The sequence below is a fragment of the Coturnix japonica genome, chromosome 18, assembly GCF_001577835.2.
Source record: "Coturnix japonica isolate 7356 chromosome 18, Coturnix japonica 2.1, whole genome shotgun sequence".
Taxonomy (NCBI): domain Eukaryota; kingdom Metazoa; phylum Chordata; class Aves; order Galliformes; family Phasianidae; genus Coturnix; species Coturnix japonica.
The window spans coordinates 4,930,704-4,958,169 of NC_029533.1; the positions used below are offsets into that span (position 1 = coordinate 4,930,704).

Below are 27,466 nucleotides of genomic sequence, written 5' to 3' on the forward strand. Positions count from 1 at the left end.
CTTGGTAGTTTTTTGCAGCATGTAACTGAATACTGACATTTTTTGGTAGAGAAGGAATTGGGACTAGAAGCTTTCATTGAAACAAAAGCATCAAGATGCAGTCATGTGCTTTTCATGCATCTGTTGTGGGCGTTGCTGAAGTAATAAGGACCAATGTTCTCTGGGTGGTTTGGCTCACAGTGTAGTTTTAAGGAAAAAAAAAGAATCAGAGACTGCAAACTTCAGATGAATTTATCACAGAGTTCTGGAGATCTCTGAAAGACAGACCCCCCACAGTACACATGGAACATAAATCTGTGCTGGTTTGCAGTAGCACAGTATTGGTTAGAGCTGCTGTCCAATCTGAACTGCAGCATGTGTTATAAATTGAAAGTTAAAACAACATGTGTCCTGAAAATCTCATCAGTAATATCTGTCAGAACAGCTTTTCTTTGTGCAACTTACTGTGATTAGAATGTTTTTAAGCCCTTGGGGTGTCTTTAAGAAAGGTCTGTGCCACTATTAAGTTGTTCCTGTATCATTCCATCCTGTAACAATTTGCCAAGCTCTTAACTCCCTAAAAATGTTGTAACAAAACAGTTTTTCCTATTAATTTTAATAGAACAATCAAAACTTTTGATGGATGGGCAAAACTGGATTTGGGAGTGACTTAGGATTTCCTACCTTATCTAACATATGGTCTTGAATCACTTCTGTCTCTATATACGCCGATGTGTCCTTGAAAATTTGATTTTTGTCAAAGTTTTATTACAGCTATTTTAAGTCTCTTGAATTTAAATGAGAGTTATGATCCCATCCATCATGCTGCTGATGTTAATAGGAGCACTGCAGCTTTTACTGTTGGTTTCGGGCAGAGCTCAGTGTGGTACCAACATGAGCAGGTTGCCCTCTGGCTGTGGATGGGCAGGGTTCTGCAGGCAGCCCCGCAGTACATCCAGCAGTGACTTTCTATGGGCTCAGATAGCAGAAATCTCCTTTGTATTATCAGTTCTGCTCCTGAGGTTGAGGTTCGACTCCTCATAGCTAGTTTTAAGTCTGAGCTTTCATCCTCTGTTTCTCTAAGGAGCTGTTGCCTCCAATTATTTCATTAGGGGAAGAGAAGGAACAAAATACTTCATGTTTGTAGAAACAGAAGTGTTGGTACTTGACTTTGCTTTGTGGGTATTGATGCTATTGGGTAATCCTGAAAGTTGCACAGAAGCTGATAAAATCCTAAAGCATCTCATTAAACTAAGATGGGGTGGCTGCTGATGGGCTGCGTAGTCTTAATTATCAGTTCTGATTTATTGATGGAATCTTCAGTTTGGGATGATTGATGTTAAATTAAAGACATCTGGTTTACATCTTTGATCAGCACTGAAGAAACATGAGCTAAAACGGGGACTGTTAAATACTGGTTGGAAGTGTTAGTGTGTTTCAATGCACTCCTTGTAGTTTAAAGTTCAGTGTTTCCAACAATACCACAATGAAATCTGATTTGCTTTCTGTACTGAAGTTGGATTTGTAGTTTTTATTAGATGTTGGCTGATTTTGGTCTTGATTAACATGTCCAGAGTTCAATCAAAGTTTTGTTTTGTGGGTTCAGAACTGAATTTTATTGTATTTTATTACCAATTGAAGTGCTGTTCCCTTTCTGCCTCTTTGTAACATCAGTGTTTCTTTCTCCTTTCAGAACTATACCCAGTATATTCCTCTGTCCATATACGACCTGCAGACTTGGATGGGCAGTCCTTCCATTTTCGTCTATGATTGCTCCAATGCTGGCCTTATTGTCAAGTCGTTCAAACAATTTGCACTACAGAGGGAGCAAGAACTGGAGGTGAGATCACAACCTGTTGCAGCGCTTTTTGTTTCTGTTTGTGCAGTCGGGTTAAGTTTAAGCTTGTTTTGCTATATGCAGCTGAAAAAGATGTTTAAAAACCGCACTGAAATCCAAATTAGTTTGCAAATGATTTTGCCACTCCAGTCTGTCTGGTTTGGTTTGCTATTCTATTAAAGTTTGAATAATTTTTAATACAAGTGCTAATTAAATGGCAATGTTAGTAGAATCAATTTGTGTACCCTAATGGTCTTTTCTGCTGAGCTAAATGCTGAAGTGAACTAGACATGTTTATTTTAGATTCAGGAGTGTAGTGTGTGGCTCTGTATTTGGATGCAGTTTGTGTTGTTGAGCCGAAGGTAAAATTGCGAAAGCAAATTAAATAAACCTGGTGCGCAGAGGGACCATCACTGATGATTTTGGTTTCAAAGAACGCTTAAACTGGATGTGTTTTTAATGAAAAGCTGCCTTTCATTGCAAATATAATGACTAATGCATTTATTGAAGTAAATCTGAAATGTAGAGTGAAACATAAGGAGGCAGGAGTCGTGCAGCAACCTGGGGTGGCAAAGTTTCCTGCTGCCAGATCCCCCTGCTTGCTTCAGCCTGCACAGAAAGCGCATTTTTGAACATTAACTTCTTGTACTCTTGTTATTCAAAGAAATGGAATAAAAAAGGTCTTCAAGGAAGTCTATTAGTTAGTGGGACAACTGACTGCAACAAGTAGAACTGTCAGCTGATAGTAACGTGAGCCCTGGATCTAATTCCTTTCATTCCAAATGCCAGTTTTTGAAGATGCTTTTGTGATTATTTTTGGCAAGTAGAAACACACCCAATAACAGACATCAGCCTGACAGCTTTGGACATGGAGATCTTTCCAGCTTTCTTGCCCTTTTCAATCAGTGACTTTGCTGTACTTCCAAAGTCTGTGGCTTGGGAAGAATATAAAACTGCAGGTATGGGTCAGTATTGGTAATAGATGCCTTTTTGAAAACTACAATCTTTTTAAGTCAAGGCAAATGTCTCGTGGTCATATTGTGCTCTCCTTTTTCAAGTGATTTTTCTTTTACTTTTTTATCAGCCTACAACTTTTATTGAATCTCCTACAGTGATTCTGTTTGTAAAACAAGCCCTTAGGAATTTTTCTTGTGTTTCCTCACTCTATTCCTAAGCAGGTTTAAAAGGACCCAACCTCACTCTCACCCTTTCCCTGCTCTCTCTCTGAGACTCTTCTCCTTGGCTCTTCTGGGGCTCTGCAATGATCCTGCTTGTCTCCAAGTTCATGAAAAGCAAAGTGAAGCTGGAACTGGTGCTCAGAGGGGCTGCTGGGGTGATCAAGATAATTGTTAGCCCATCTTACCGAAAGGAGATTAGAGGAGCTTGATGTTTTCTTAATCAGATAGAGTGAAGGCTGAGGGAAGATGTGGCTGTGTGTATAAATTCCTTGAAGGATAAGCTTATGGGAGGAGAAGTATTCATGGGATAATGTTGACACAAGAGCAATTAGTTATATAGATGTCTATGAATAAATCTAGTCTACAAGTGGGTAGATTTAGAAAATCCAAAGAATAAGGTTCTAGAACAACTTGCTGGCTGGGATAATGGAAGTCAGCTGTTTCTCCGTATGTAATTTGATGTGTCTGAGAACATCCATGATGTGAGATGGATGCTGGAGGTTACAGGAGGTTGTGCCTGCAGATGTTGCTGATGGAGATTCTGGTATCTCAGTGTTTTGCAAACTGACACAATCAAACCTCTTACTGTTGGGAATGCTGTGTCAGGTTGTATTATCTGTATGGCTTGGGTGTGCTGTGTGTATGTAGCTTTCACTGATTTCTGAATGTTTCCTGGTTTTCACACAGTGTGAAAGCCATAGTAAGCTACTGCAGTGGGCGACTATTAGTTATAAAGTTAGTATTCTGTAGTCACAGCTAATATGCAGTTTTAAAGATACTGATAACAGTGCGTTTCTTCTTAATATGCCTTCCATATTAAGAAGATAACTTCCATTAGATATCTAGAAATTAGTTGGTGAAGTTAATTAAGGAGAGAAAATACTATGAAGCATATAGAGGGTGAGGAAGAGATTACATGCCATAAACTGCAGTAGATGGATGATCATTTGGTGCAAGCTACCAACTAAGAAATTGAATTTTCAGATTAAACGCACACTATAGCCTGTGGTTTTCATTAAATGCTGTGTGTCATACTTAAAACAATCAGAATTCATCTTTTTTCCCATTATTCTTATAACTTTTCTGTGGTATTAAGTATGGTCAAGCAATCTTTAAATGCATTTGAGAGATAGGCAGACAAACCGAATGTCAGTGACTTTCCAAGCAGATATGGAGGCTTCACTTTGTGCAAGGTGAATGTTTTTATCTGCGGCGTTACAGCATTGATCAGTGAGGGCTGGGATGTGGTCTCTTACCACAGACTCAGATTCAACCATAAGGATCCCTTCTCAGTGGCCAGGTGCCATCAGATCATACATATCTCTACCAGAACCGTAAGAATTAATTACAACATAGAGGTATGCTTGCAATTCCATTCTATTTACTTCATGTCTGTAGAATATAAAGCTTTTTTAACTCTTTCTTAATGTGAAATCTAAATCGTATTCTGTCTTCAAAGGGTAGAGGTACAAAAAGGAATAACTGGTGAGTGATGGGAAAGCAGTTAATGCTTCTCTAAGATACCTGAGGAATGATAACATTGTACCACGCTGTACTGCGCTGTCTTCTTTATAGAGCTGCCTCCAAAATAGCCCTTGAATAGTAATTGTAAAAAATGCCTTTTGTTAATAAATAATATATTGCTGATCTGTGTGAGTAAAGGGCTGTATGGGTAGAAAGAAGCACATTGGATTCAGTAAGATGGTGATGATCACTTTGTGTACTGGAGGCAGGAGTCGGTCATGTCCTATCCTGGCAGACACATCACAATTGGAATTATGTTTTATCTTCAGCAAGGCTGCTTCTCTGAGGGAGGCAGGGAGGAAAGGCAGAAGACATAGCTCAGGGTTGGTCCCTAAGGCACCAAAGCCAGCCGCAGGCAGCACCCAGCCATCAAGCACTGTGGCCTGGATATGGTGGTGTAGGAACAAGTGTGATATATCAGTTTAGCTGTTGATTTTTGCAGTTGACCCTGCCTTTGCTGGGGGAAAGGAGAGGGAGAGCACAGGATTGTCCTAATATTTGTAACAGGTTGCTGTTGTGGGTTTGTTTTGTTTTTTTTTCCCAAAAGATATTTTTCAGAGCTGGAAACTGACCCCAGCTTTTGGAAACAGGAGTTCCTGCTGTTGCTTTCCTGCTTGATGTCCTGTTTGGCACCGCTGAGCACTGTGGCAGGGATGCTGGCTGCAAGGAGGTGCCGGGGCTGGCAGGACTGACCTCGTGCTGCTGTCAGGAAGCAGCAGGGGAATGGTTCCTACAGGGCTGGCAGTAACCTAGTTAGAAAACACCTTGCATATGCCTGCTTTCATGCTTGCTTATAAGATATAATGGAAGTGAAGGCAATGGATGCTTTTAATCATCTCATTAGCTAGCTCTGATGATTCTGTGAGTGCGTATAAGTACAGTGTAATTCAAGAAAATTAAGCAGGCGTTTTAAGTGTGCTGTGCTAACAATGATACAACAGTAGGCTGGATATCTCTGATTAATTTTCTGTGTAATTGTGACATTGTGTTTCCTCTGACTCATAATTATTCCACACAGAAAGTCTGTAGTCTTAAGGCCACGTTTGAGACGTACAGAAACGAAGGTTGAACAGTGTCTTCTGGATGTGTGCTTTGCTGCAAGAGATGCAGCGTTTTGGTTTTCAGATGTGTTGTTTGAGTTCCTGGCAGTGTGGCTTAGAGCTGTGTGCCAGCTTGTTTTGCTCCTACCTGGCTGGGAGCTCAGTGTTGCAGTGGCAGTGCCTGTGATTCTCCCCTCCAGCAGCACGTGTAGCCCTGATCAGAGCTGAGGAACTCACAGGTTTTGTTTTTTTTCCTATCTTCAACATTAATTCTCCAAAAATTAGCTTAACAACAGCATGGCAGAATGTGAGCTGGCATTAGCATCGTGTCTGGGGGGGAGAGATTTTCTAATCCACCATCTGCTGGGAGAGAGGAACAATATCTTCTCAGGGGAAGAGGATTCTCATAGCAGGAATTCTGTCAAGCTAACAGGTCTGGCCAACAATTGTGATGACAAGTCTGTACACTGGGTCAGCTTCTCCCAACTTTAACATAGACGTGTCCATCTTGTTATTTCATCAGGTGTTTTCTTCTCAGTGTAGCTGCATATATACATAAATGCTTTCAGTAACAGCAGTTTAAAAGATGTGCATCATTTCCCCCTTTCTATTAGTCCCAGGCAGCAATGCTTTCAAATCTGTTACCTCATCCTCTTGACAGCGCTCTTGTAAATAACAAACCCAAGTGCTCCTTAACTGGGGCAGATATAGTTTGTGTTCCGAGCAAATTAATTTCCACTATCATACAGGAATGATTTCAGCATATTTCTGTATATTATGTAGCAGTGTTATTTTGTCTGAAAGGCTGTGGCTTGTCGGGCTGCCCTGAATTAACAAGAAGTGAAACAAGAGAGTAAGGGTGTTTTTCTAGGGCTGATCCAGGAAGGGGTGCATCGCTCTGTTCTGAAAGCACGATTCTGCTGAAGAAGCTGTGAGATGGTTACGCGCTGCTGCAAGGTCCTCATCTAATTGCTTGTTTACAGAAACTGCTGAGACACGAAGAAACAAAGATTGTAGATAAATATGTATTATTAATAAATTTGATAACGTTTCACGTAGGGAAGCGACGCACAGTTTATTTACTATTCTTACAGTTGTGCATTAGTATGTTCTTGCTGCTTTGTTTGAAATCTCTGTGTCTCACCCTAATGAGGAGTTACATCCATCAGGGAGCTGAGCAATCTAATCACAGTCTGACTTTGGTGGATGTTCTAAGGATGCAAAAGAAAAAGTTAATACCGGGCTTTACCCTCCTTTGTCTTTCATGCTTACTTTGTCAAAGAATGTTTTGTTACATCGGTATCCCTAGAATTCTTGACAAGGTCTGTAATTACAAGCTGGTACTCCATGTTCACATTTTGCTTGTTAATTGTTCATCTCCTAATGGGCAAATATTTGTATTGCCTGTATCACAGCTTCTTTAGTCAGTCTTACTGCGCAGAAGCCAAGAGTTGGGCAGGAGCTCCTTCCCCATCAGAGCAGACAGGCACTACCAGTGCACAACAGCCAGCAAGGCTGCAGTGCTTCACACTGCTCAGAAAGTACAAAATTCATCTAAATGTTCTTCCCTCCTGTGGAGCTCATTTATGAGGATGCCCGGAGAGCAAATCTTTCTGTAAGAAATTAATAGCTGTTGCAAAGCAGTTTGACTGCTTTGTATTTATACATTTGGAAAGAACTAATGCTTTTCCGCAGTCTGTCAGGCCTTTCTCCTAAAATAAAAGATGTTTTCAGTATTGTCATCATCTTCTTTTGGTATTAGCATACAGGTTATGTTTTATGAGAGGTGCAGTAAGGACTGTTGGATGGACAGTCCTTGTTAAGGACAAGTTATGGCATCAGTCTGTGCTGAAAGCAGAACAGGCAGCAGGGACAGATCTCAGCTGTGAAAGCTGAAGTGTGTCACTGCCTCCTCTGGGGTTAGAATGGAAAAGGAACATGTAAAGAATCAAAGAACTTAATAGGTTGCAATGAAATAGCACCTGAAGCGTCTCTGTAGCTTATCAGGGTGCTTTGCTTGGCCGGAGGAATGAGACTGTGCCAGGCTCGTGGTTTGTAGTGCAAGTTTTCCATTCCCCATCAGCTCTTGTGAGACACAGAATTCATTTTCTCTTGAGACAGACAGAATTTCTCATTTATAAAGTTGGTAAAGGATGAGATTTCGTAGTCAACTGCGTTGCTTTAGTTACTTAAAGGGGTTAAAAAATGGAACAAAAGGAACTGGCCGAAGTGTTTGTCTTTGAGAGAAAGGTATTCTGTTAGCTTGGATAACGCAGCACGTGGGTCACTGTCCTTGCTCTTTGCTTTCTAGGTCCCGCATGAAAGGGCAGTGAAGGCCCTTCTGTTTCAGAAAGGCACGAGGAAGGTTTTGTTTTCTTCTCTGAAGCTGAAGATCTGTTGCACTTTGGTGGCTCTTCGTTGGTTATTTTCGAAATGAGATTGAAATTTACTTGCCTGAATGTGAGTTCACCAACTGTGTAATTTCTGTGCTCTGTCCAGGTGGCTGCAATTAACCCAAACCATCCTCTTGCTCAAATGCCTTTGCCTCCATCGATGAAGAACTGCATTCAGTTGGCAGCATGTGAAGCTAATGAATTGCTCCCTATGATCCCCGATCTGCCGGCCGACCTTTTCACATCTTGCCTTACTACACCAATCAAAATCGCTCTGAGATGGTGAGTATCATCTCTGTTCTTGATGGCAAGTGCGTAATTTGTGTAGTTATCTGTTGTAATGATAGTTTTTTAATTTTTTTAATCCAAGTGCTTCATTTAACCTAATGTTTCTCCGCAATATTGAATTACAAGATTAGAAGTATGCGTGTGGGATGGACTGTTATTAATCAGATCTAGAAAGGTGAAAAAACTGTTATCTTCTACTTATTACATTTTAGATTCCAGCTCAATATCTAGGTTTGCTCAGATTAAAGGATTTACTGTTCTGGGAATTAAATATCTGCTTCTTCAGAGGGCAGAAATAGCACGTAGTGCAATAACAACTCCTTGCAAATTGTCCTTCATATAAATGATATTCCAAATATTGCTGTTGCTGTAAACAATGCAGTAGCATTAAATAATGCTGTAGTGAAAGAGACTGAGAGTTAAAACGAAGAACGATGTTACATAAGGTTACTGCTAGATACAGGAGGAGCTTTCAAAGAACAGTGTTCTTACCCAACAGCAGAGAGGAGCAGGAGCAGTTTGGAGCCAGCTGAGGACGTGGTGTCAGGAATCCAGTGTGTGCCTGCAGGTACAGAGCTCTGTTGATTCATTCCTATCAGCACATTTCAGTTGATCCTCTTAAGGTTATATGTAGTCCAGAATTGAAAAACGCCATGTCATTAGCTAGACTAGGTTAAAATAGGCAGAAACATATAGATGTGGCAGATAATCATAAGCAACTGAGTCACTGCATCTGCAAGAGTTGTGGCTTTTGGAGATGCTCACAATAACTTCACAAGTCTGTTATTCTCTCTGTGTTCTACGAGCAGCAAATAAGGTGACTTAATGTGGCCAGGTTCTGGTTTAGACCCATAGTGCCTTTGAATAGCTAACTTTTGCTTGTAAGCACAGGCAAAAGTCTTTGATAGTTTAGCAGGGCAAAGAGCTGCAGTGACACGAGGATTATCTAGGAAGGAAATTTTGGGAAGGTTAATGAGAAAATAGTTTTCCAACCCATGTGTCAGGGACCTGGAGTCTGAAGCTGTGGGAGATTGGGCTAGGAATGCCAAGGAATGGCAAGCTTCTGAATGAGAGAGGCAGCTGTGCACTCCTCATTCCTTTCATATCCTTTTCGTGTTACTTTTTCTATTGTGAAAAATTAGAAATTATATTATTTACCTAAGATGAGTGTGGTTGCAGTATTAGGCACTCATTAAAACTCCCAAGTGAGCACTTGCGACGGGGTTGAGCCTGCTGTTTAGCCAGAGTCATTTAATCTCTTCTAATCCTGAGAGAGTGGGATGCTTCACTTCCAGGCCAGTGGGGGAAGGAGCACGCTGGCTTCCAGTGCAACTGCTGCTTGGCAGTGCTTCAGGGAGAGCTGACTGGGGCCAATGAGTGCGAAACCAGTAAGTAAAACAAAAAGCAACAAAGATTCAGCAGATGAAGGTTTAAGCTCAAGTTCCAGGGACAATATTTTTATCCAGACTCCGTGTTAACGTGCTGTGAGTAAGAGTTACAACAATTACTTTTCAGGTTGTCTGTACTGAGGCTTGAGGTTATTCTGAGCAACTCATTATAGTGAATATGAGTTAAAGCAATACTGCAAAGACGCAGCAATCCTGGTCAATTTGTGTTGTTTTCACTGTTTTGTAAAGACTTTGTAGGAATTCATAGCGTGAGATTCAATCTCTGTTGAAGATGAGCTGGTTTGCAGCAAACTGAAGCTTCTTGAGTAAAGTGAAGGTGTTCTCATGTAATACAGAGCTGTGCTTGAGTCTGAGGGGTTGTTAAGGTGAAGGCATGAAGGCTCAGGAAGAGCTGTTTCTGTTGGAAGGAAGTCCCCTCTGAACATATAACCCCTTACACAACAGTGCTTAATGCACAACTTGTAAGTATTGAGAAAGGTTTTCCTGGGTATTATGATCTGTTGAGGAGTCTTCTGTTGCTGAATCTCCATGGGAACATGGTTGGGGGGTGACAGGGCAGGTTCTCGAGCAGAGCTGCTCCCAGTGTAAGCATGAGATGCTTGGAGTTGTCTCACTTGTGTTTGGCAGGAAGCATTGTCAGAATGCTCTTCAGGTAAAGGATTTAAAACCATGAACCTCAGCTACCCTTGGTGCTGTTGCAGGTGGGTGCTGTGCTATTCCTGGTTAGTGAGTCTTTTACTACTATATCTATTCCAAACATGATGTGCAGTGCTTCTTATTGCCCTCTATTGTCTGCAGATCACACTCCTTTTATATTCTCTATTGATTGGCATTATTACTGAAGTGTTTGAATCCATGCAAGTTCTGTAAATAAGAACTTGCTTTGCAGACTGTTGTTATTCACTGCAGTTAAAAAGAATAGATGTGGAGCCAGACCGCCCTCTGCATCCAGTTGCTCAGTGCAAGCTGTATGTCAGTGTTCTGAGGCAGGCACTTAACCAGAAGTCGTAAGCCTTTGTCATTAAAGATGCTCTTCTAATTCAGTTGGGCCCTTTTGTTAAAGCTGACCCTGAACTCTGCAGAATAATTTTTGAAATAAAACATTTTTGCAAGTCCAGACTGACGGGTTAATGAGGTTTCACATATGGAGCTTATAGGCAGATGAAAGCTGGGTGAATAAATTCCTATACATCCCATTTACGTGCGTATTTGGAATAAATTGATGGACAAAATCACTTCACAAATGGAATTACATCCACTTCAGTCAGGGGAGGAAAAAAAAGCTGCTGGTGATAGATCGATGGTGCCCTGAATGTGGTGCACGAAACTCATAATCAAACCGTCTGGCAATTTCAGAGCTCTTGTGTCTGAGCTCTGTGTAGCTTCACACCGACTGTCTTCGCATGTACTCACTGTTGAGAGCTGACGTTCCTAATGTGTCTTGCAACTATATATAAGGCAAGCTTAAAGATAAGACATATGGATTGTCAATCTTGGCTGACCTAACCAAGGAGACCCAGCTATTGCAGGGAGAGGTAGAAATCAGAATAGAGTTGGTTTAATTTTTGTGCAGATCTACGTGTGTTTTGCACTGTCTGCAATGAAACAGCAGTGATGTTGGAAGTTGTGATTGGTGGTGCATCATGTGCTGATGTTATTGTCAGTCCCTTAAGACATGAACAAGCTGCAAGTGTAATATCACAGTTTTACACTTGGAGGAGAAGGCTGTGATTACTTGGACTGTCTGAAGGACGCACTTACATAAGGTTATGGGGTTCCTGAAAAGTACAGGAAAACAAGCCATAAATAAAGTTTGGAAGCAGCTCAGAGTCAGGGATTTTAAATGTGCAGTTGTGTGCTTTGGGATCCACGTGTAGCAAGCTTGTAAGTGCCTGAGAGTAAATGCTTGACTCCTGACAGCTGATTTTGTGTTAGGTCAGTTGAATGCTTAAAGTATTTCATTCTGATGTGTGCGTTCGGCATTTCTGCTGGAAGGTTTGGAGAGGGTTTATCTGAACCAATCCCGTGTCCTAGGCTTAGACTTCTCTAACTAAACTGAGTTCCAAAATATGGGTTATCTGAGAGGAATCTGATTGAGCGTTGTTGTGCATGTTGCTGCTTTTCTTCTCCATCACCTGGTGTGTGCTGGTACTTTTACTGCAGCTCCGCCATCTCCTGCCTGATGATACCAACCATCCACTTGAGACATCACGTTTGGAGCCTTGGAGTGATGAGAGGGAGGTTGCAGATACAGGATGAGGAACATTCTGTTTACAAGTACATTTTCTTGGCAATCACTGCTTGTTAGAGAGGAAATGCAGATAGTCTGGTAGCAGTTACACGGGGTCTTAATGAACTCATCTCTTTCAAAATTTTCAGAGGTGGGGATTTTTAAAGTGCCCCAATAGATGAAGCATAGACAGAAGCAGTGAGCGCTTGCTGCTTTACTCCCATTCAGGTGGATATCAAACAGATCTGTGGTGAGGAAAGAGAGAGAAGAAAAAACAAAGTCAAATGCAGTCTGCTTGTGTGTTGTCAACTTTGAGGAGCCAAGGCTTGGCCAAAATAGCTGAGATATAAGTTTATTTACATCCTTGCCCACAGTGCAGCTCCCTAAGGAGAGTGCAAAGTGACAGCTGTGCAACTCGTTTAGTGCTTGAGAATGTCTTTATAGCTGACCCTCAAAGGTGTGCATGTCTCACTGCTGCAGATAATGGAGATGTTGGCACAGTGGCATTTCTCATGTAGACATGTCCTGAATATCTGTATGCACGGGGAAGCCTTCTGCTTCTTTGTCCAAACAGCTGTAATTGAAAGCTTCATGCTTGGGAGATGCCCTTGCAAAAAGGAGGCTAATATATTTGTTTGCCCTGAGGCAAATGCATTCTAGTGCCAGGTGAGACCCTGCTCATCAGATCAGGTTTCCTTGCTGCCTGCCCAAGGAGCCAGGCTGCACTGTGGGGCTGGCAGCTCATCCTTCTGCAGCATGCCTTGCTGCTTGCAGCTCTGTCCTATTAATCTGGGAGCTTGTAAAGTATTGCTAAGTGCTTAGGTCATATCATAACTCACACGAGAGGCTTCTGAAGTAAATACAAAATGCTGTGTGACGTGGTGATAGGTGGAACCCTTTTCTTTGTGGTAAACAAATGTGTAACAGCCTGAAGTTGTGCGGGCTGTGCTTTAATCCTTTCAGATATGTCGTAATGTAGAGACATTGAGCAGCACAGTGAGAAAGTGTTTTGGCATCCACAGTCTGCAGGGAGATTCCAGTCTGATTCCAATAACCTAATTCTGCCGTGCTGAGATCTCTGCTCACAGTGTTTGTCTGAGAGTGGTGTTTCCCTCAGAGGCTCTGTAATGCAGCACTGCAAGGCATCTTGGATTGGATAGGGGTTCTGCTGTAGCACTCATAGATGGTTTCATGCCTTTCTTTGTTTGTTTTTTTTTGTGATGAATGGCACACACCTCAGGAAAGCAGCCTGGAGAGCACTTAGGTTTTTCAGAGCCCATCCCTGTTCTTGGCAATAATGGATGTCCTGCAGGTGAGAGGACCATGGGGACATCCAGAGTGTTTGAAAGGTTTCAAAATGAGCTCGGCACGTCTTGATCTTCAGAGAAATAATTGTTCTGTGCTGGTGTCATGGAAAGGAGGGGCTGGGGAACCCCGTTTGCTGCGGGGCCTCAGCTCTGGTGTAGGGGTTGAATACTGACCCCTTGTGCTGCAGAGTGAGCTCGTCCACAGCAGAGAGCAGATATCTGAATGCTGAGAAGCAGGCCGGCATTGTAGTGACACAGAGAGGAAATCATTTCTCCAGCTGACAGCTCTGTTATTCCTCCTGGAGCTGTGGTTTCCCAGCTCTGCTCTCTGAACCACAAAGCACATCCCAGCTGTGGTGCTGTTGGCTGCCTCCCACCCCTGCCCAGCACAGTGCGGTGCTGATGACAGTCCTGGAGGAGCAGTACTTGTAGTGCTGAGGAAGTGGAGTCAGCATTTCTTTAATTAAATAACTGTGATGTTTGAACATGACACATTGCTCCCAGCCTCCCTCACCTGCCTTGCCTGCAGCACTGGCTCCTCAGGGATGCTGGGCACCATTCCCCCTTCCCTCCCAAGGGATCTCCCCCCCTGCACCGGATTGCTGTCACTGTGACAGAGCCTGGCTCTGACACCCAGCACTGGAAACGGCCGCATAACCACGAGTGTTACAGAAATGGAGAGCCCAGCGTGACTGTGGTTGTGCTGGGGGAAAGTTTTCCACTCAAACACTACTTTAAAAGCAGAAACTCAGTATTAAAGAAACCTTCCTCTGTGTGTTTTTCCACAGACCTTGCAGTTAAATATATAATAAGTGTGTTTTGTTTTTGTTCTCTTCCCCCACAGGTTTTGTATGCAGAAGAGTGTCAGGCTGGTGCCAGGAGTCACGCTGGATTTGATAGAGAAGTAAGCCAAATTTTATATATATATATTTTTTCCCCTTGTTGCTCTATTTCCTGTCTATTTCCAGCATTTCTTTTGTTTATCCAAGGGGAAATGTCTTCGCAAACCTTATGCAGGGATGGGTTTGTTGTCTGTGTCCCATTGTGGCCAGCTCCAGCCATGGGTGCTCACCAAAACCACCACGAGCAGAGAAGTGCTCACTGAAAACACTTTCCTTTCCTTGCTGTGCTGTCCTGTTATCCTTTCCCCAACAGTGAGAAACAGTTTCTGACCTAACACTGAAACGAGCTATAATCCTTTTACCCAAACAACATTTGAGCGTAATTACTGATTCTGAAGCAGCTGAGGGAAGAAAGCTGTTCATAAATCTCCTTCAGTTTATACCAACAAGCTGGCCTTTGAAATAATAATTGCCCACCAGAGTCCCTGCTGGCTTTTCAGATATGTTTTTAAATGGGAAGTGTGTTCTTAGAGTCAGGGCAGTAGATGCAGGCATTCTGTCCTCCCTGCGGGTTATTTTTGAATATCCTATTCTGGGAACATTGACACACGCACACAAACCGGGAGTAATTAATTAAACACTGTTCAACTTCTGAGGAGTTTGGATGCTAGAAATATCATTGTCAAGATGAATTAGAACAGCCCGCAATGTCTGCTATTCTGACGTGTGGGTGCCCACAGCCCAGTCACCATCCTTGGACTGAAACAGAAGTTGGAGAACTGAGAGGCATCGTGAAGGGGTTGAGGAAACAGGAGTCTGGGTGATAAGCGTGCTTTCAAAACAGATATTTCAGACTTTATTTTCCTGATCATCTTCCAAACAGTGTCACAAAGTGCAGCAGTCACTCATTGCTCATGCTGCCCGCTGCAAACTGTTGGTGATAGCAGAGGCAGTGAGGTGAGGTGAGGTTGCATCAGCTAACATTTCTTGTTCAGGTTTTGCTTTAGTGAATCATTCCCTGTTGTGTAACTTGCAGGTTTCTCATTGTGGTGAGGTTAAAGATGCTTCTCAGTGCCGTTAGTTCTAGCACGGTGTGTATTTTAAGAGTAGACAGGCTTATCAGGAGTATCTGGGTATTTAATCATGGACATTTTGCATGTGAAAATTCGATTATCTTCTCTCATTTTGGTTGGAGAAACAAAGCATCGATTCTGCACAAGTCTTAACCAAAATTAAAATCATTTCTCAGCTTTCAAGAACAAACACGAGACCTGTAAGGCTGACAAGCAGATGGTTTAAGCTGTATTTATTTCCTAAGTTTAGTTGTTTCCTGCCCTAATGCAGTGTCTGGTTATTCCAGCCATGTAGCCACTGACTGCCAAAATAGGATCTGGATGTAAGTTGTTTCCAAACATAGACCTGCATGGCCCACAATGGGAGACTGTTTGAGGGATCATTTAGGGAGCTCATTTGAAGAAATAGAGATGACTTCTTTCTGTACCACTGGGCTCATTATTGCTGCAGACTGGGGTCTCCTTGGGTCACTGAATAAATGTGGTCCGAAACAGTGACTGTGTTATGTTAATTGTGGTTAACATATTGCTGCAAGAGCATAACGTATCAGAGAACATATGGCAGTGTCAGTGACAGTATGAGCCAGGTAGCTCAGGGGTTGGCTTCACTGAACCTTCGTGTTGCTGAGGGTTAAAAACTCTTTTAAATAATGGTTTACTGGAGAAAATAATATCCTTGTTGATAATCCCACAGCGTACATGGATTCTGCGGGGTCATAGAATGAGCAAGGTGGGGAAAGCCCCTCAAGGTCACTAAATCCAAGGTTGTTTTAAAGACCCTCTTCGTGGAGGGTGTACTAGAAATAGGTTCCTGTAGATATCAGATATTTAAACCCTCACGTCATAATATGCTACATATCATCAGTCATAGAAAACACATGTTTTTTATCGCAGTCCCAAGGCAGCCCTAGAGTACTTCTCAATTTGCCTTTGTGTAAACTGTAATTTATGATTTAGTTGTCTTTAGTACTGTGGAGAGAGTTTATATTCTAATTAGGCTGCAGACTTTGAGACTAAATTAGTCTGCACCTTCTTTGAAGGGCCCAAACTAATAATTATTTAGGCTAAACCAGCATCCTGATGAATAAATGCATGGCGCGTCCTGATGTGCTTTTCTATTACAAATCTGCTGAGGTGAAGCCAAAAGAAAAATCCCTCCTTTAGAAATAAAGATGTTTGCTGAAGCCAGGCAGTAAAACGTAAAAGGAAAAGGGAGAGGTTTAGGTTAGTGGAGTGCTAAGAGTTTAGACAGCTCTGGCTGTCTCTTGTGGCAGCGTTGATGTCAAGCATCCCTGCTGGCTCCATTGGTCTCTTCTGCTCGATGACAAGTTGTCCTGTCGTCTCAGCCAACATAGCTGGCTGTGGGGCTCCTGAGTGCAAGGAACCGAGGCTTTGTTCTGCCTTTACATGTTTTCAGTAATACCCCAAGGAGCAGTATGCCTTAGTGTAGGGTGGGATGTGAGCTGGGTACCAAGAGCCGGGGGTGTACGAGTGCGCATTTGCCTGTATTGCCATATAGGCTCTCCCTATTGAAATCACATTCTCAAAAGAGAAACAACAGTATATTGCTTTCCCAGGGTATTTTTCCCCAGGTCCATTTGCTGCCTGGCAAAGGAAGGAAAATCTTGTCTCCTATTGTCATGCTTTGTTACATAGGGCCTATTCTGGATGTCACGTAGGCAGGAGACTGTGGGAGAGATCTGTCTTGCTGCAGTGCCTGCTGTTGCTGCTCCCAATGCAGGGAGCCCATCTTGGGGCTGTCGCTCACCAGCACAAAATCTATTCATAAAAATCACTAGAAATAATAAATTTGGGACTAAAATTAATTTTGTTTCCATTTTAAGCATTATAGACTGTCAAGGACCAGAAATTATTAATGTTTGAGTGTCTATTGATTATTGATGGTGTTCAGTAGGAGCCTATTTAAAGGCAAAGTAGGAAAAATAAAATCCCAAGGTATCACACAGGGAAAGTAATGTAATTGGAGCAAATGTAGAAGTTTTGCTGTGCTGTAACAAATGTCTTCTGTGCGTGCCCTCAGAACTTAATTAATCACCTGTGTCAGAGAGGTAAGTTGGAGGGTGGGCTGTGGATTGCAGCTGGTTACTTCCTAATGTGTTTTTCAGGTGATCTCAGCTGAAATCACGTGCAATGTGATGTTCCACTTGTTCAACTCGTCCAAGTTCTGCCATTCTGCAACTTGGTTTTTTAAAATTATTTTAATTAGATTTATACTGGGAAATCTTTGCTTGCCTTCAGGTCTGATTTAGGTGGCTTTCATTCCCTTTCATTTTCTTCTGCAAAATTCAGTACAAAGCATTAGAGCCTGTATTTCAGGATGTCATGGTTTAGTCAGTGTTGTAAGGATGCTGTGCCACGTTACCTGTCTGCAGTGGGTGCTCGTTGGTACTTGAGTTCAGGGAAGATGCTTCTGAAGGTATTAACCCTAAATATTTCTGTTCCAGAGTAAATCTGGTATTACTGAAACCGACTATTTAATTGTATCACTCTTGTTACAGGGAAACAGCCTCTAGTGTAGGCAAAGTCTATTGTATATACAAAGCGAAGATTACACTCAACAGGATGGTTTTCATGGCAACACTTCTTTCATATCTTTGTGCGGAACGACGACAGGATTGAAAACTAGTGTGCAAAGCCTGACAGAAACCTCAAACAAATCATTTAAGAACTTCAAACATTTTGTCTTTCTCGAGGAGTTTGCCAAGGCTTCAGGAGCTCCATCACGACACCCCTGTGCTGTTGGTGTGATTTGTGAGGAGAGCACGTTGTCTTTGAGCCCATTAGCTGTGTTGATCATTTCTAAGCAGTTCTTGCCAGTTCAGGAGATTGCCACAGCTCATATGCTGTGTGCAGTGTTGTTTTACCATTTTCTATGATATACTCTTCTTTTTTTTCCCCCCGAGGCTGTAAAATGTGAAATATACGTACTTTTTTTCCCCCCCAACACAACAATTATGGTGAATGTTTGCAGCTATAAATCAACACCAATGTGTTTTGTTTTTTGAAGTCTTAGGTATCGTATTGCATATCTCACATTGTATGCATTATAGTACAAAAGTAGAGGTAACGGTGGAGCCCAATCAAAGGGAAAATCTGGCATCCTTTTGAAGTAAATACTTCCCCTGTAATTAAAGAGATTCATACGATTTTGCTAAATTTCTGACAAGGACATTGATGTTAACACCAAGCGCGAGCTCCTTAGTGACCCTGACATTTTGTAGTCTTCACTTTTCACAATAGACTGCAGTGATTTAGGTCTTTGTAAAGGCGTCTGTCAGGAAGTTGATGGAAGAAGCAATCGAGAGTCCAGAGATGTTAAATTGAAGCCAGCGGCTGAGGCTGCCTGCCATTTTTTCTCTTTCTTCCCCTCCCCTCAAAAATAGTTTTTTACAAATGAAGCCTGCTTTGTCCTTACTGTCAAAGGGTCTCTGGTGGTTGTCAAAGCGTAATGAGAAAGACATCAGGAGAAGTGATGCTAAGATGATAGCAATTCCTTGTGGGGAAGAATACTTGCTGGGGTGTTGCAGCCTGCAGGTTGTGTAGGTGCCTGTCCAAATAGAAGTTATAAGGAAATGAAGTTTAGAATCATAGGAGATGTTTGGAAGAGCTTCTTGTGGAAGAGAAATGTGCTGAGTCCCCCTGAAATGCTTCATCTGAAAGATGGCATTTTTATAGTGAAAGCCTAAAAAAAAACCACCATAGCAATGGTTAAGTGACCTCTTCTAAGAGAGGTGTAGGTGGTGATTGAAAAAAATACAAAACAGAAACCCCACAATTGGTTATTTCCAGTAAATCTTGGTGATGATCAGGATCTGTTGACACGGAGTAACGCTGTGCTAAGTCCCCCCTTCAATCATTCAGCCTTTCATGTGAGTGGTACAAGCTGTCCTCTGGTTTCTGGGATGAGAGTTTGAGCAGTCCAATCTAGGAACAGAAAACACGTGTTTATTTTCATCTGCCGATTTATCGTACTGACTGTTCCAACTTTAATTGATTCCTGTGTGCAGCGCAGAGAACAGCAGTGCTGCCAATTTCATCCTAATGGCTCTTTCTAGCTCTAGTTCAAAATCGGAAAGCCCTGATACGGTTTGGCAGTGTTATTGAAATGTATTGCCTTTCGTTCTAGTGCTATTCCACACTCTCTACCCTCACCATTAACACTTAATGCATACGTTTTCAAAGCACTGAGTGCCATTAATCTTTGCAGTGCTGGAGCTTGTACCTTCCTGAGTGTATGTGAGGGCAGAGACGAAAGGAACTCACCTGATGTTATGGCAGATGTGTGAATGACATCCTGTGAATGTCTGCTTCTTGACTGCAGTCCCTATAGGCAGCTCTAAGAACCTGGCAGCTCATCTTAGAAAGCACATTTGCTTGATGCAAAAATACCGAGTGTATTTTAACAGCCTGTATTAAACCTGTATTAAACTAACCAGAAGTCATTCTTAGCCTTTCAGTGTGAAAAATAAGCATACCTTCTTCCCTGATAAAGCAGATTATTCAAGTTAAAGTTGTTTCTAAGGTTGTGCTGCTAGCGTCAACTTTTGGTTTCAGCCTGTCATTCCTGCTTAGTGTGATCAGTGAGATAATTACCAACACAATTTGCATGTAATAAACAGAATCTAGTATGAACTGTATGCAAAGCTCTCCATCTGCTGTAAAGATTGGAGCTCCACCATGAAGCACTATTTCTATTTGCGCTGCAAGCTGACTTGAAAGCGGCCTTCAGAAGGCTTAAGCTCAGCATTTGGCTTGCGAGGGAAACTTCAACAAGGAATGCCTTGGTTTCTAATTAATAGCATCACAACTTTTGAAATGCTGTTATTTTGCTGCAGAGGGTGTTCTGCAATGCAAATATTGATGTGAAATCCTCCTAAGAGCGGTTGTGTGGCCTTGTGTTCCCTCTGCTTGCTCTGGGGGATCAGTTAACAAACACCGTTTCAGAGCTGTATATTTTTCCTCTGATATGAAGATAGACAGGAATTTTTTTATAAGATGTTAATTTCTTGCTATTTCGGAAATGTATGCATGGGAATATGCTTCATCTCAACCTGCATGGGAAATACTACCGCCGTGTGTATCACAACAACTTAGCATAGACAAAGCTTTCCTCTTCATATAGATTGTCTTGATACTTTTACTATATGAATTTGTTTCTTCCCAATGAAAAGCCACTAAGCATCAGAAAACACACCTGAGGCAATTGAGGAGGATGGAGCAGGAAGCTGAGAGATATTGAGGAATGATTCACAGCCTCTTTTCTTTCCCTCTACCCTGAGTGTATGTTGATGTGGTGTCCCAGCAGACCTCTGGCTGTTCTCTTTGACTCACTTGCTGGTCCTGTGGTTCCTTCAGACTCTTGCTATGGATGAGCAAATACAGCATGAGCTCAGCTGGGTGAAATGAATTGGAGCACCTTCTTTCGGTTCACAAAAGCGAGGTCCTCCCAAGTGGCAAACAGGACGGCTGCTTTCCCTCCTTCCAACATGAAATGCACCTAGTGCTGCAGTGTTTGTTCAGTTAGAACCAAAAAGTGGCTTGATGTAGCTCATGGAAACGCAACCAGATTAAAATCTGTCCCTCTGTGGGCCACAGGCTGAATCTCAGGTTTGCACTGTGCTGGCACACTGCAGTTTGGTGCTGTTCTGCTGCGCTGAATGCCTGTCAGGCTGTCCCTGGCGCATTGATGCCTGGAGTAATAAATGGGCAGCCCAGGGGGATGGCATGTTATCTGCTCTGCCCTTCTGCCTATCTCTGCTTACAGCTTTCCACCTGGCTGCTCCTCAGCGGAGCTAAATAGCTCGGTGCTCCTCTGAAGCACGTGTGCCTGAAACCTTTAAACACGTTCAGTTGCTTCCCTTCCTTGTAATGATTAAATGCTCTTCTTTCTTCATCTGCTAGCACAAAGCATTTGTTAGCATGAGGATTCTTCCCTCTGGTGGGTGTTCATCCACAATGCCCGAGTTTTTTCTCTGCTGTAGGAATAACCTTAAATTTCTCACTTCGCGGTATCACATTTGCTTGGGGGAATTGGTTTGATTTATTTCTGAGGAGTGGGGATGTGGCTGCTGCAGTCACTGTAAAGGCCTTCGCTATGACAAACCAAAGTGCCAGCTCAGCCCATTGCTGCCTGTGTGCTGTAATGGACCTCTGGCTCTGAGGAGGTATATTTAAAAGCAGTTATTTAGTAAAAGCTCATGTAACACGCTGCTGTTTTATTCTTGTAGTATCACTAGTTGGTCTTCTGCTTTTACTTTGTTTGAGAAAGGGGATGGCTCTGTGAGTATTCAGCTTTTGGGAGGATTTGAGTTGTTTTTTCCTATCTAAGATGTAATCATAAGAGCAGTCCTGCTTGTTTTCAGTGCATGCCCTGTGTGTTTGCAGGGCCAAGAGTCTCCTGCTGTTTGCAAAGCTGCCATCCCAGCTATTGATCACTGCCACTTTTTCCTACATCAAAACATTTGGCAAAATTAGGAATTGGATTCCTCAGCGTTATTAGCACCACAAATAGACTCCAGATACGAATTGCTGAGCAGGTTTTGATATTTTTAGGGTTGACAAAGCACTCCCTGTTGCAGCCGGGGTAGGTGAGCACATTGAGCAGATGGAGGATGGCCGTGAGCTCCGGTGTGTGTCCGAGCAGCTCCCAGCAGCAGTGGCAGTGCCTGCTCTGTGTTTCCCTTCATGCTGTGCTGCCAGTTTCCTGGCACTCTGGGGGAAAGAAATTCTTTTCAGGAGAGGAAAAATAATGGAGCAGAATAGGAAGAAAATTGTTTTTGTTTTTTTTTTTCCTCATGTTATGCTTTCTGGGCATATAGGTACCACCGTGACACAAATGATACGATCATAAAGTGACTGTGTGCAGTATATTTAGAAAATAAAAACCCCAACTAATAGAAAACATCCTTGTTTTACCCCCACCCTCCTTCCCCCCATAGGATTCCTGGAAGACTGAATGACAGGAGAACTCCTCTGGGAGAGCTGAACTGGATCTTCACAGCCATCACAGACACCATTGCGTGGAACGTGTTGCCTAGAGGTACGACTTGGGCAGGCGAAGCAAGTTTTCATCAGGAGGGAGCATTGCTTATTCAAAGCAGGATGGAGAGATAGAGAAACGAGACGCTGAAATAAGGAGAAAATTAAAGCTTAATATTGAAAGAACAGCTCAGTCATGATCTTGAGGCGACTTAAATTTTTTATATTCGTTCTTCTCTACCAGAACAATTTCAGCAACGTGATAATTAGAAACTAGAAAGACTTTTTCCACTGCTAACGTGATTGCTTTAGCTTGAATAATTTTCTTACTGTATCTGGAAAGAGCAGTGTGTTTTCTTGCAGCCTTTGTTAGCATCGTGGAAAAAAACACCACCCAACAACTACTTTCTTTCTCTTTGCTGATAATACAGTGTGTTTTTACTGAGTAACTTCACCCTGGTTTTCAACCCCTGTTCTGCTCAGTTCATTTTCTAGAGCATGAGCAGCCAGGTTTGTATATGATTGTATGCTAATGCTCATTGCTGCGTAAATACTTCTTTCCCCTTCTAGGAGATAGTTTGTTTGTTATCTTTTACTGTTTATGTTGGCTTTGCATAAGCACATCAAACTGCCGGTTAGTACTGTAGTTCTTGATTCAATGGTACACACAGGTCTTTTTCTCCCTTACAATTTCCAAATTCCAAAAAGTGAAATTTTGTCCAGAAAAGGTAAATCCAACCTGAGGTAGACAGTAGTTAATTCTTTTAATGTGAAATGCAAAGGAACAGTGATGTTTTAATGGAACTCAGAGGGCTGATGTCCATTAAGAGTTGGGATATCCTGCCACTAAACGACCATTGTAGATTTATTTGTTGTTGTTTGAATAAAATATTAATGTGTTTTTATTGCCTAAATGATTTTTACTTAGTACTTAGGGTACTCGGGTTATAAAGGTGCTCTGTGTAGTAATCTGTGCTATCTCTTGACAGATCTTTTTCAGAAGCTCTTCAGGCAAGATCTGCTCGTGGCCAGTTTATTTCGGAACTTTCTCTTGGCAGAAAGAATTATGAGATCCTACAACTGTACCCCTGTCAGCAGCCCCCGCCTACCCCCAACGTACATGCATGCAATGTGGTAAGTCGCAGAGTTCCCTGTGCTGCAAAGGCTGCTGCTGCCTTAAGGAGATTTGGGGAGCTGGAGTCATGAAAGATTGTTACCACTTAAATCTACACGGTGCTTTACTGATTAAGTCTGCGGATCAAAAATGAAAGAGCATGTGGCAGTGTAAATACCCATCTACAAATGTATTTCTTCTCTTTGCATGCATGAACGTGATGCAGTTCTGTAAATACAGAAGCTTCTATTCAGCTGTGTAATTGTTCATTCTAAATAGAAGGGGAGTGGGACATCATCTTGATTTGCATGGAGCAAAGCTGGTCCCTTGTGATTGCAAAGGGTGGGGAGCGTTGGGGGCCTGAGGGAGAAAATCAGAACTTGTGTTGTAGAGCTCTTTTGCCGCAGAGTTCATCTATTGTCACTGCTGCTTTTAAGATGATTAACAGAAATGGAGGTGGCACAGTTATGTAAAACCTCTTAAATGTGGTTTTGACGATTGAACAAGCATTCCGTGAACAACAACAATACAAATAATGTTAACAATAACAATAAAAATGCTTGCTTTGATTCTAGAACAGTGTAAAATTTGGCTAAGTACGAGCCACTATATTCAAGCTAATGCAGTTCCTTTAGGGGAAAAAGATTGCTGTGTGACTTGCTGAAAGGCTGATAGCACAGCAGGTAAAGGTGACTGAGTGGGCTTAATTTGCCTGCATTTTCAAATCCCTTTGGTAAGTTTTCTTCATTAAAACAGAGAGGAATATAAATGTAGAGATGGTATGAGGTGATGATGATCAGTGCAAAACTGGTAGCAGTATCAGTAAGTTCAAATCACGTTGAATGTTTCCTGTAAGAAATGGAGATAAGGTAACAGAGAGCCCCAGCAGCATGCATGAGGTGCAGGCAAGGAGACGGCATTTGCTGGTTGAAAGAAGTTGCTTTCAGAGTTGGAAAGCGTGGAGGTGATAGCATAGACTTGGGATGGAACCTTTAGCAGGTTGGCAGCCTTGCTGAGTGTGTTGTGTGTCTGTACATGGCAATGTTCTAAAGTGCTCTGAATTAACAACTTTCTGAGGAAAATGATTTCTGTTGTTTGTAAATATGGGGAGAGGTCTTATCGTTGTGTGCCATGAGGTTGCTGTCTATGTGCTGAACCACAGGAGTGAAGCTCAGAAGTCCAGGATCCTGTTCTGTCCGTCATAGACCTGCTTGGTCCAGTGATGTTCTTCTGCAAAATAGCACTAAAAATACTGCTGTGAAGTCCTTCAGACCATACCACAGGATAATGACATTGTTGCTGCTTTTTAGGGTTTATCAAAAGAAGGAACTCCTTAGGAAAAGGCTTTTTTCCCTCTGAATCTCAAACACTGGTGATGTTGAAAGTGAGTGAGTGAGTGGAGAGGATCACTGGGTACATTTTTCTTCAGTGTCCCCAAAAAAAAGATGTATTTTGAATCAAATCTACCAAAGGGGAAAATTCCACTTTTGTCAGAGGTGGCTCAGTTCTTTATTGTGAACTTTCAGTAATGACAGATTTAGAAACTAATTTAGGCCTTGCTTAAATAACTCTCTAAAAATAATGACCTGCGCTTACTGATCACTTTTCATTCAGTCATTTTCTACTGGATTCCAGATCCTCCAAGTCCATCTTATTTAGATCAGCTGGCTGAAGTGGCTGAAGGCAGGGAGAGCTGCTGGTGTTCTTCAAGGACCTGACCTCAAACTTTAGGATTTCCTCACTCCTTATCCTCTTCTTCCTCCCTTCTGTTCTTTCTGGGTGTTGCTTGTGCTGGTGCTTCATACCTTCCTTTGTTCCCATGGAATGATGAGCCTGAGTGAACCAAGTACACTGGCTCAGGTTTGGCTTTGTTGCTTGCAGCCCCAGTGTGGCATGATGCTTAACTTCTCCAGTACAAACTGTGCATGTATTCTCTTCCTTTATCCCCTGGACTTTGTGTACATTCACAGTGCTGAGAGAGGACTGCGATGTATATCTGCTGTTACAGATGTGAGCCGTTCTTTGGATTCACAGCTGTGAAGCAAAGAAAAATGGGATCTGCATGCAGACATTATTTGTATCCCAGCAGAAAGCTGACTGGAGAGGCAAAGTGCTTTTGCCTTTGTATTATATTTTGCACCATCTTTTGCAGGAAAGGCATAAGTCGACATCAGCATTTTGCTGAAGTCGTAAGGCACACACAGACCCTTCTGAATTGTGTGTGTACCCTGATCCCAGCAGCAGCAGTGACTGTGCCCAGGGGTTCTCTGTGCTGCCCTGCAGCTTCTTCTCTCTGGGAACCCATCACAGTTGGGGAGAGGGGAGCAGGAAGCCCCAGCCGCCAGCAGCTCCTTCGAGACCTTCTACCTTCACTGGCGTGCTGTGTTTTACCTGCATGAGGTATAAACCCTCCCAGACACATGCTGTTGGTATCCGTGCGGTGCCTTGCACTGCAGGTCCCTGGCTGCTGTAGGCACTGCTATAATGCATGTATTAATATTAATATATATTGATTGACTGGCTGAGCTATTCAGCTTTGAGAGTTGTTTTGTCTATTGTGCGGTACAAACAGGGGCCTGGTGCTCTGTCAGCATCTTGATCTGTGTTGTGATGGATTACAGTTTATACATTACTGCTGTTGGCAGCAAGTTATATTCATGGCCTTCAAAAAGACCCAGTAATGTATTTAGAAATATTTCCTAACCTGGGACGTAGATTAAAAATGAAGTACCTTAATTACACTATGGAAGAACTATGATTTGCCCATAATGGAAATATTGCAATAGTACATAAACCAGGCATGAAATTGTAGTTGAAAGAAAGTCATAATGTACTGCAAATAAAATATGTGTGGAATTCCAGCTGAAAAGGAAGTCATAATACAGCAACCCAATTACAGGTGGAGAGGAGCTGCAGTCTTTGTGGCAGCAGTACAGGGCAGGTGCAGTCTGCACCCTGATTTCACAGAGAAATGAGTCTCTCTTTAGGTACATGGAGCTCTTAGCATCTCAGGAGGAGGAATGTGATTGTTTGAAAGGGTATTTGAGACTGTTTGGCATTTGAAGGATGAGTTTAATTCAGATTACGCTCTTGCTGTAACCAGACTTTTTGTTTGCATCTGTGTTAACATCTCCCAGACCCATTCATGGACTGCGGACAGTTTAACAGAGAAATACAGGAGGAAGGCAGCAAAGTGAGTGCTTCAAGCTGCAGCTGGAGTAAGGGAACATGCTGGTAGAACAAAGCAGGATTTCAGAGTTGTACCAAAAATACATAGCAATAAATATTGCTTTAAAAATTGCTGTCTGAAAAAAAAAAAGCATCTGCCCAGCTGAGCCCTACACTGCAGGTGGCTTCAGCTTCTCTGTGGCTGCTCCTTGGTATGACTGTCCCAGCAAGAAATACCGTATATTGCTAATATTATGTGTGCTGCAATGTAATATGAGCTATTCCCAGAAAAAGACAGAATGCTAGAAGACATCAATAATACTTTATATTAAAAAATGTGACATGAGAATTAAAAGCATCAGGCACCGACTCAGCCTGGAATGGAAGTGGAATGTAAGAATATCTGTCTTTGTGCTCTGCCAGCTGAGATTGTGCGTGTGGGTGAAGAAAGGCTAAAGCACATCTCTGTAACCATGTTTCATTTATGTTGTTGGGGTATTACTGTGGGCTTCCAGTGCTGAATGTTTCATGGGTTTGCACAATAAAACCATCGCTGAGCAGAGCTGGCACAATCAGCCTTCCCTTCTTTGTGCCAAGGTCCAAACTTTGTGGCACTGTGGGGGAAACAAAGTCAAGGCAGCTGAGTGAATTAAAGTTAGAATATTATAAGTTTTAGGAGTCCTACTGCAGTGAAATTGGTGTTGGGAGCAGGCAGAGGTGGGGATCCATGAGCACACAAATGGCTTTTGCTGAAGGGCTGAGGAGAATTGGAGCTGAAATACAAAGACACATGTCTTTTTGTACATGAGTATTTTTATTATGGGAGGAGTGTGTTAATGATTGGATTCCAGGGAGCTCTTTCCCTGCTGAGTTTTTATTGTAGAATAACGGGAGAGTAATATCTTTTCAATCTTAATTTTCATATATTCTGAGATGTTGTATCTTGTCCCGGGATGTTGGATGGCACTTTGCTGAGAACCTTGTTGAAGGGATTGATCAGTGCAGACAGAGAAGCAGGGCACTGCTGGCTTGTTTTCTTTACAGACTGTTTCTGTTGGCAGGCTCCATTGCTTCGCCTGTATTTC

General features: G+C 42.4%; 1 protein-coding gene across 6 annotated transcripts in view; it reads left to right on the forward strand.

Annotated features, from left to right (window-relative positions):
* Positions 1–27,466, forward strand: part of RPTOR (regulatory associated protein of MTOR complex 1) — a 113,313-nt gene that overhangs the window by 27,497 nt on the left and 58,350 nt on the right. For 5 of the 6 annotated variants that reach the window (XM_015880020.2, XM_015880022.2, XM_015880023.2 and 2 more), the window contains exons 5-9: positions 1,673–1,819; positions 8,058–8,233; positions 14,030–14,089; positions 22,060–22,160; positions 23,089–23,233. In XM_015880020.2, the coding sequence (XP_015735506.1) occupies positions 1,673–1,819; positions 8,058–8,233; positions 14,030–14,089; positions 22,060–22,160; positions 23,089–23,233 (629 nt within the window). Of the gene's footprint in view, positions 1–1,672; positions 1,820–8,057; positions 8,234–10,210; positions 10,350–14,029; positions 14,090–22,059; positions 22,161–23,088; positions 23,234–27,466 lie in introns of those variants that run through there. The other variant, XM_015880026.2, reaches the window with a different exon arrangement.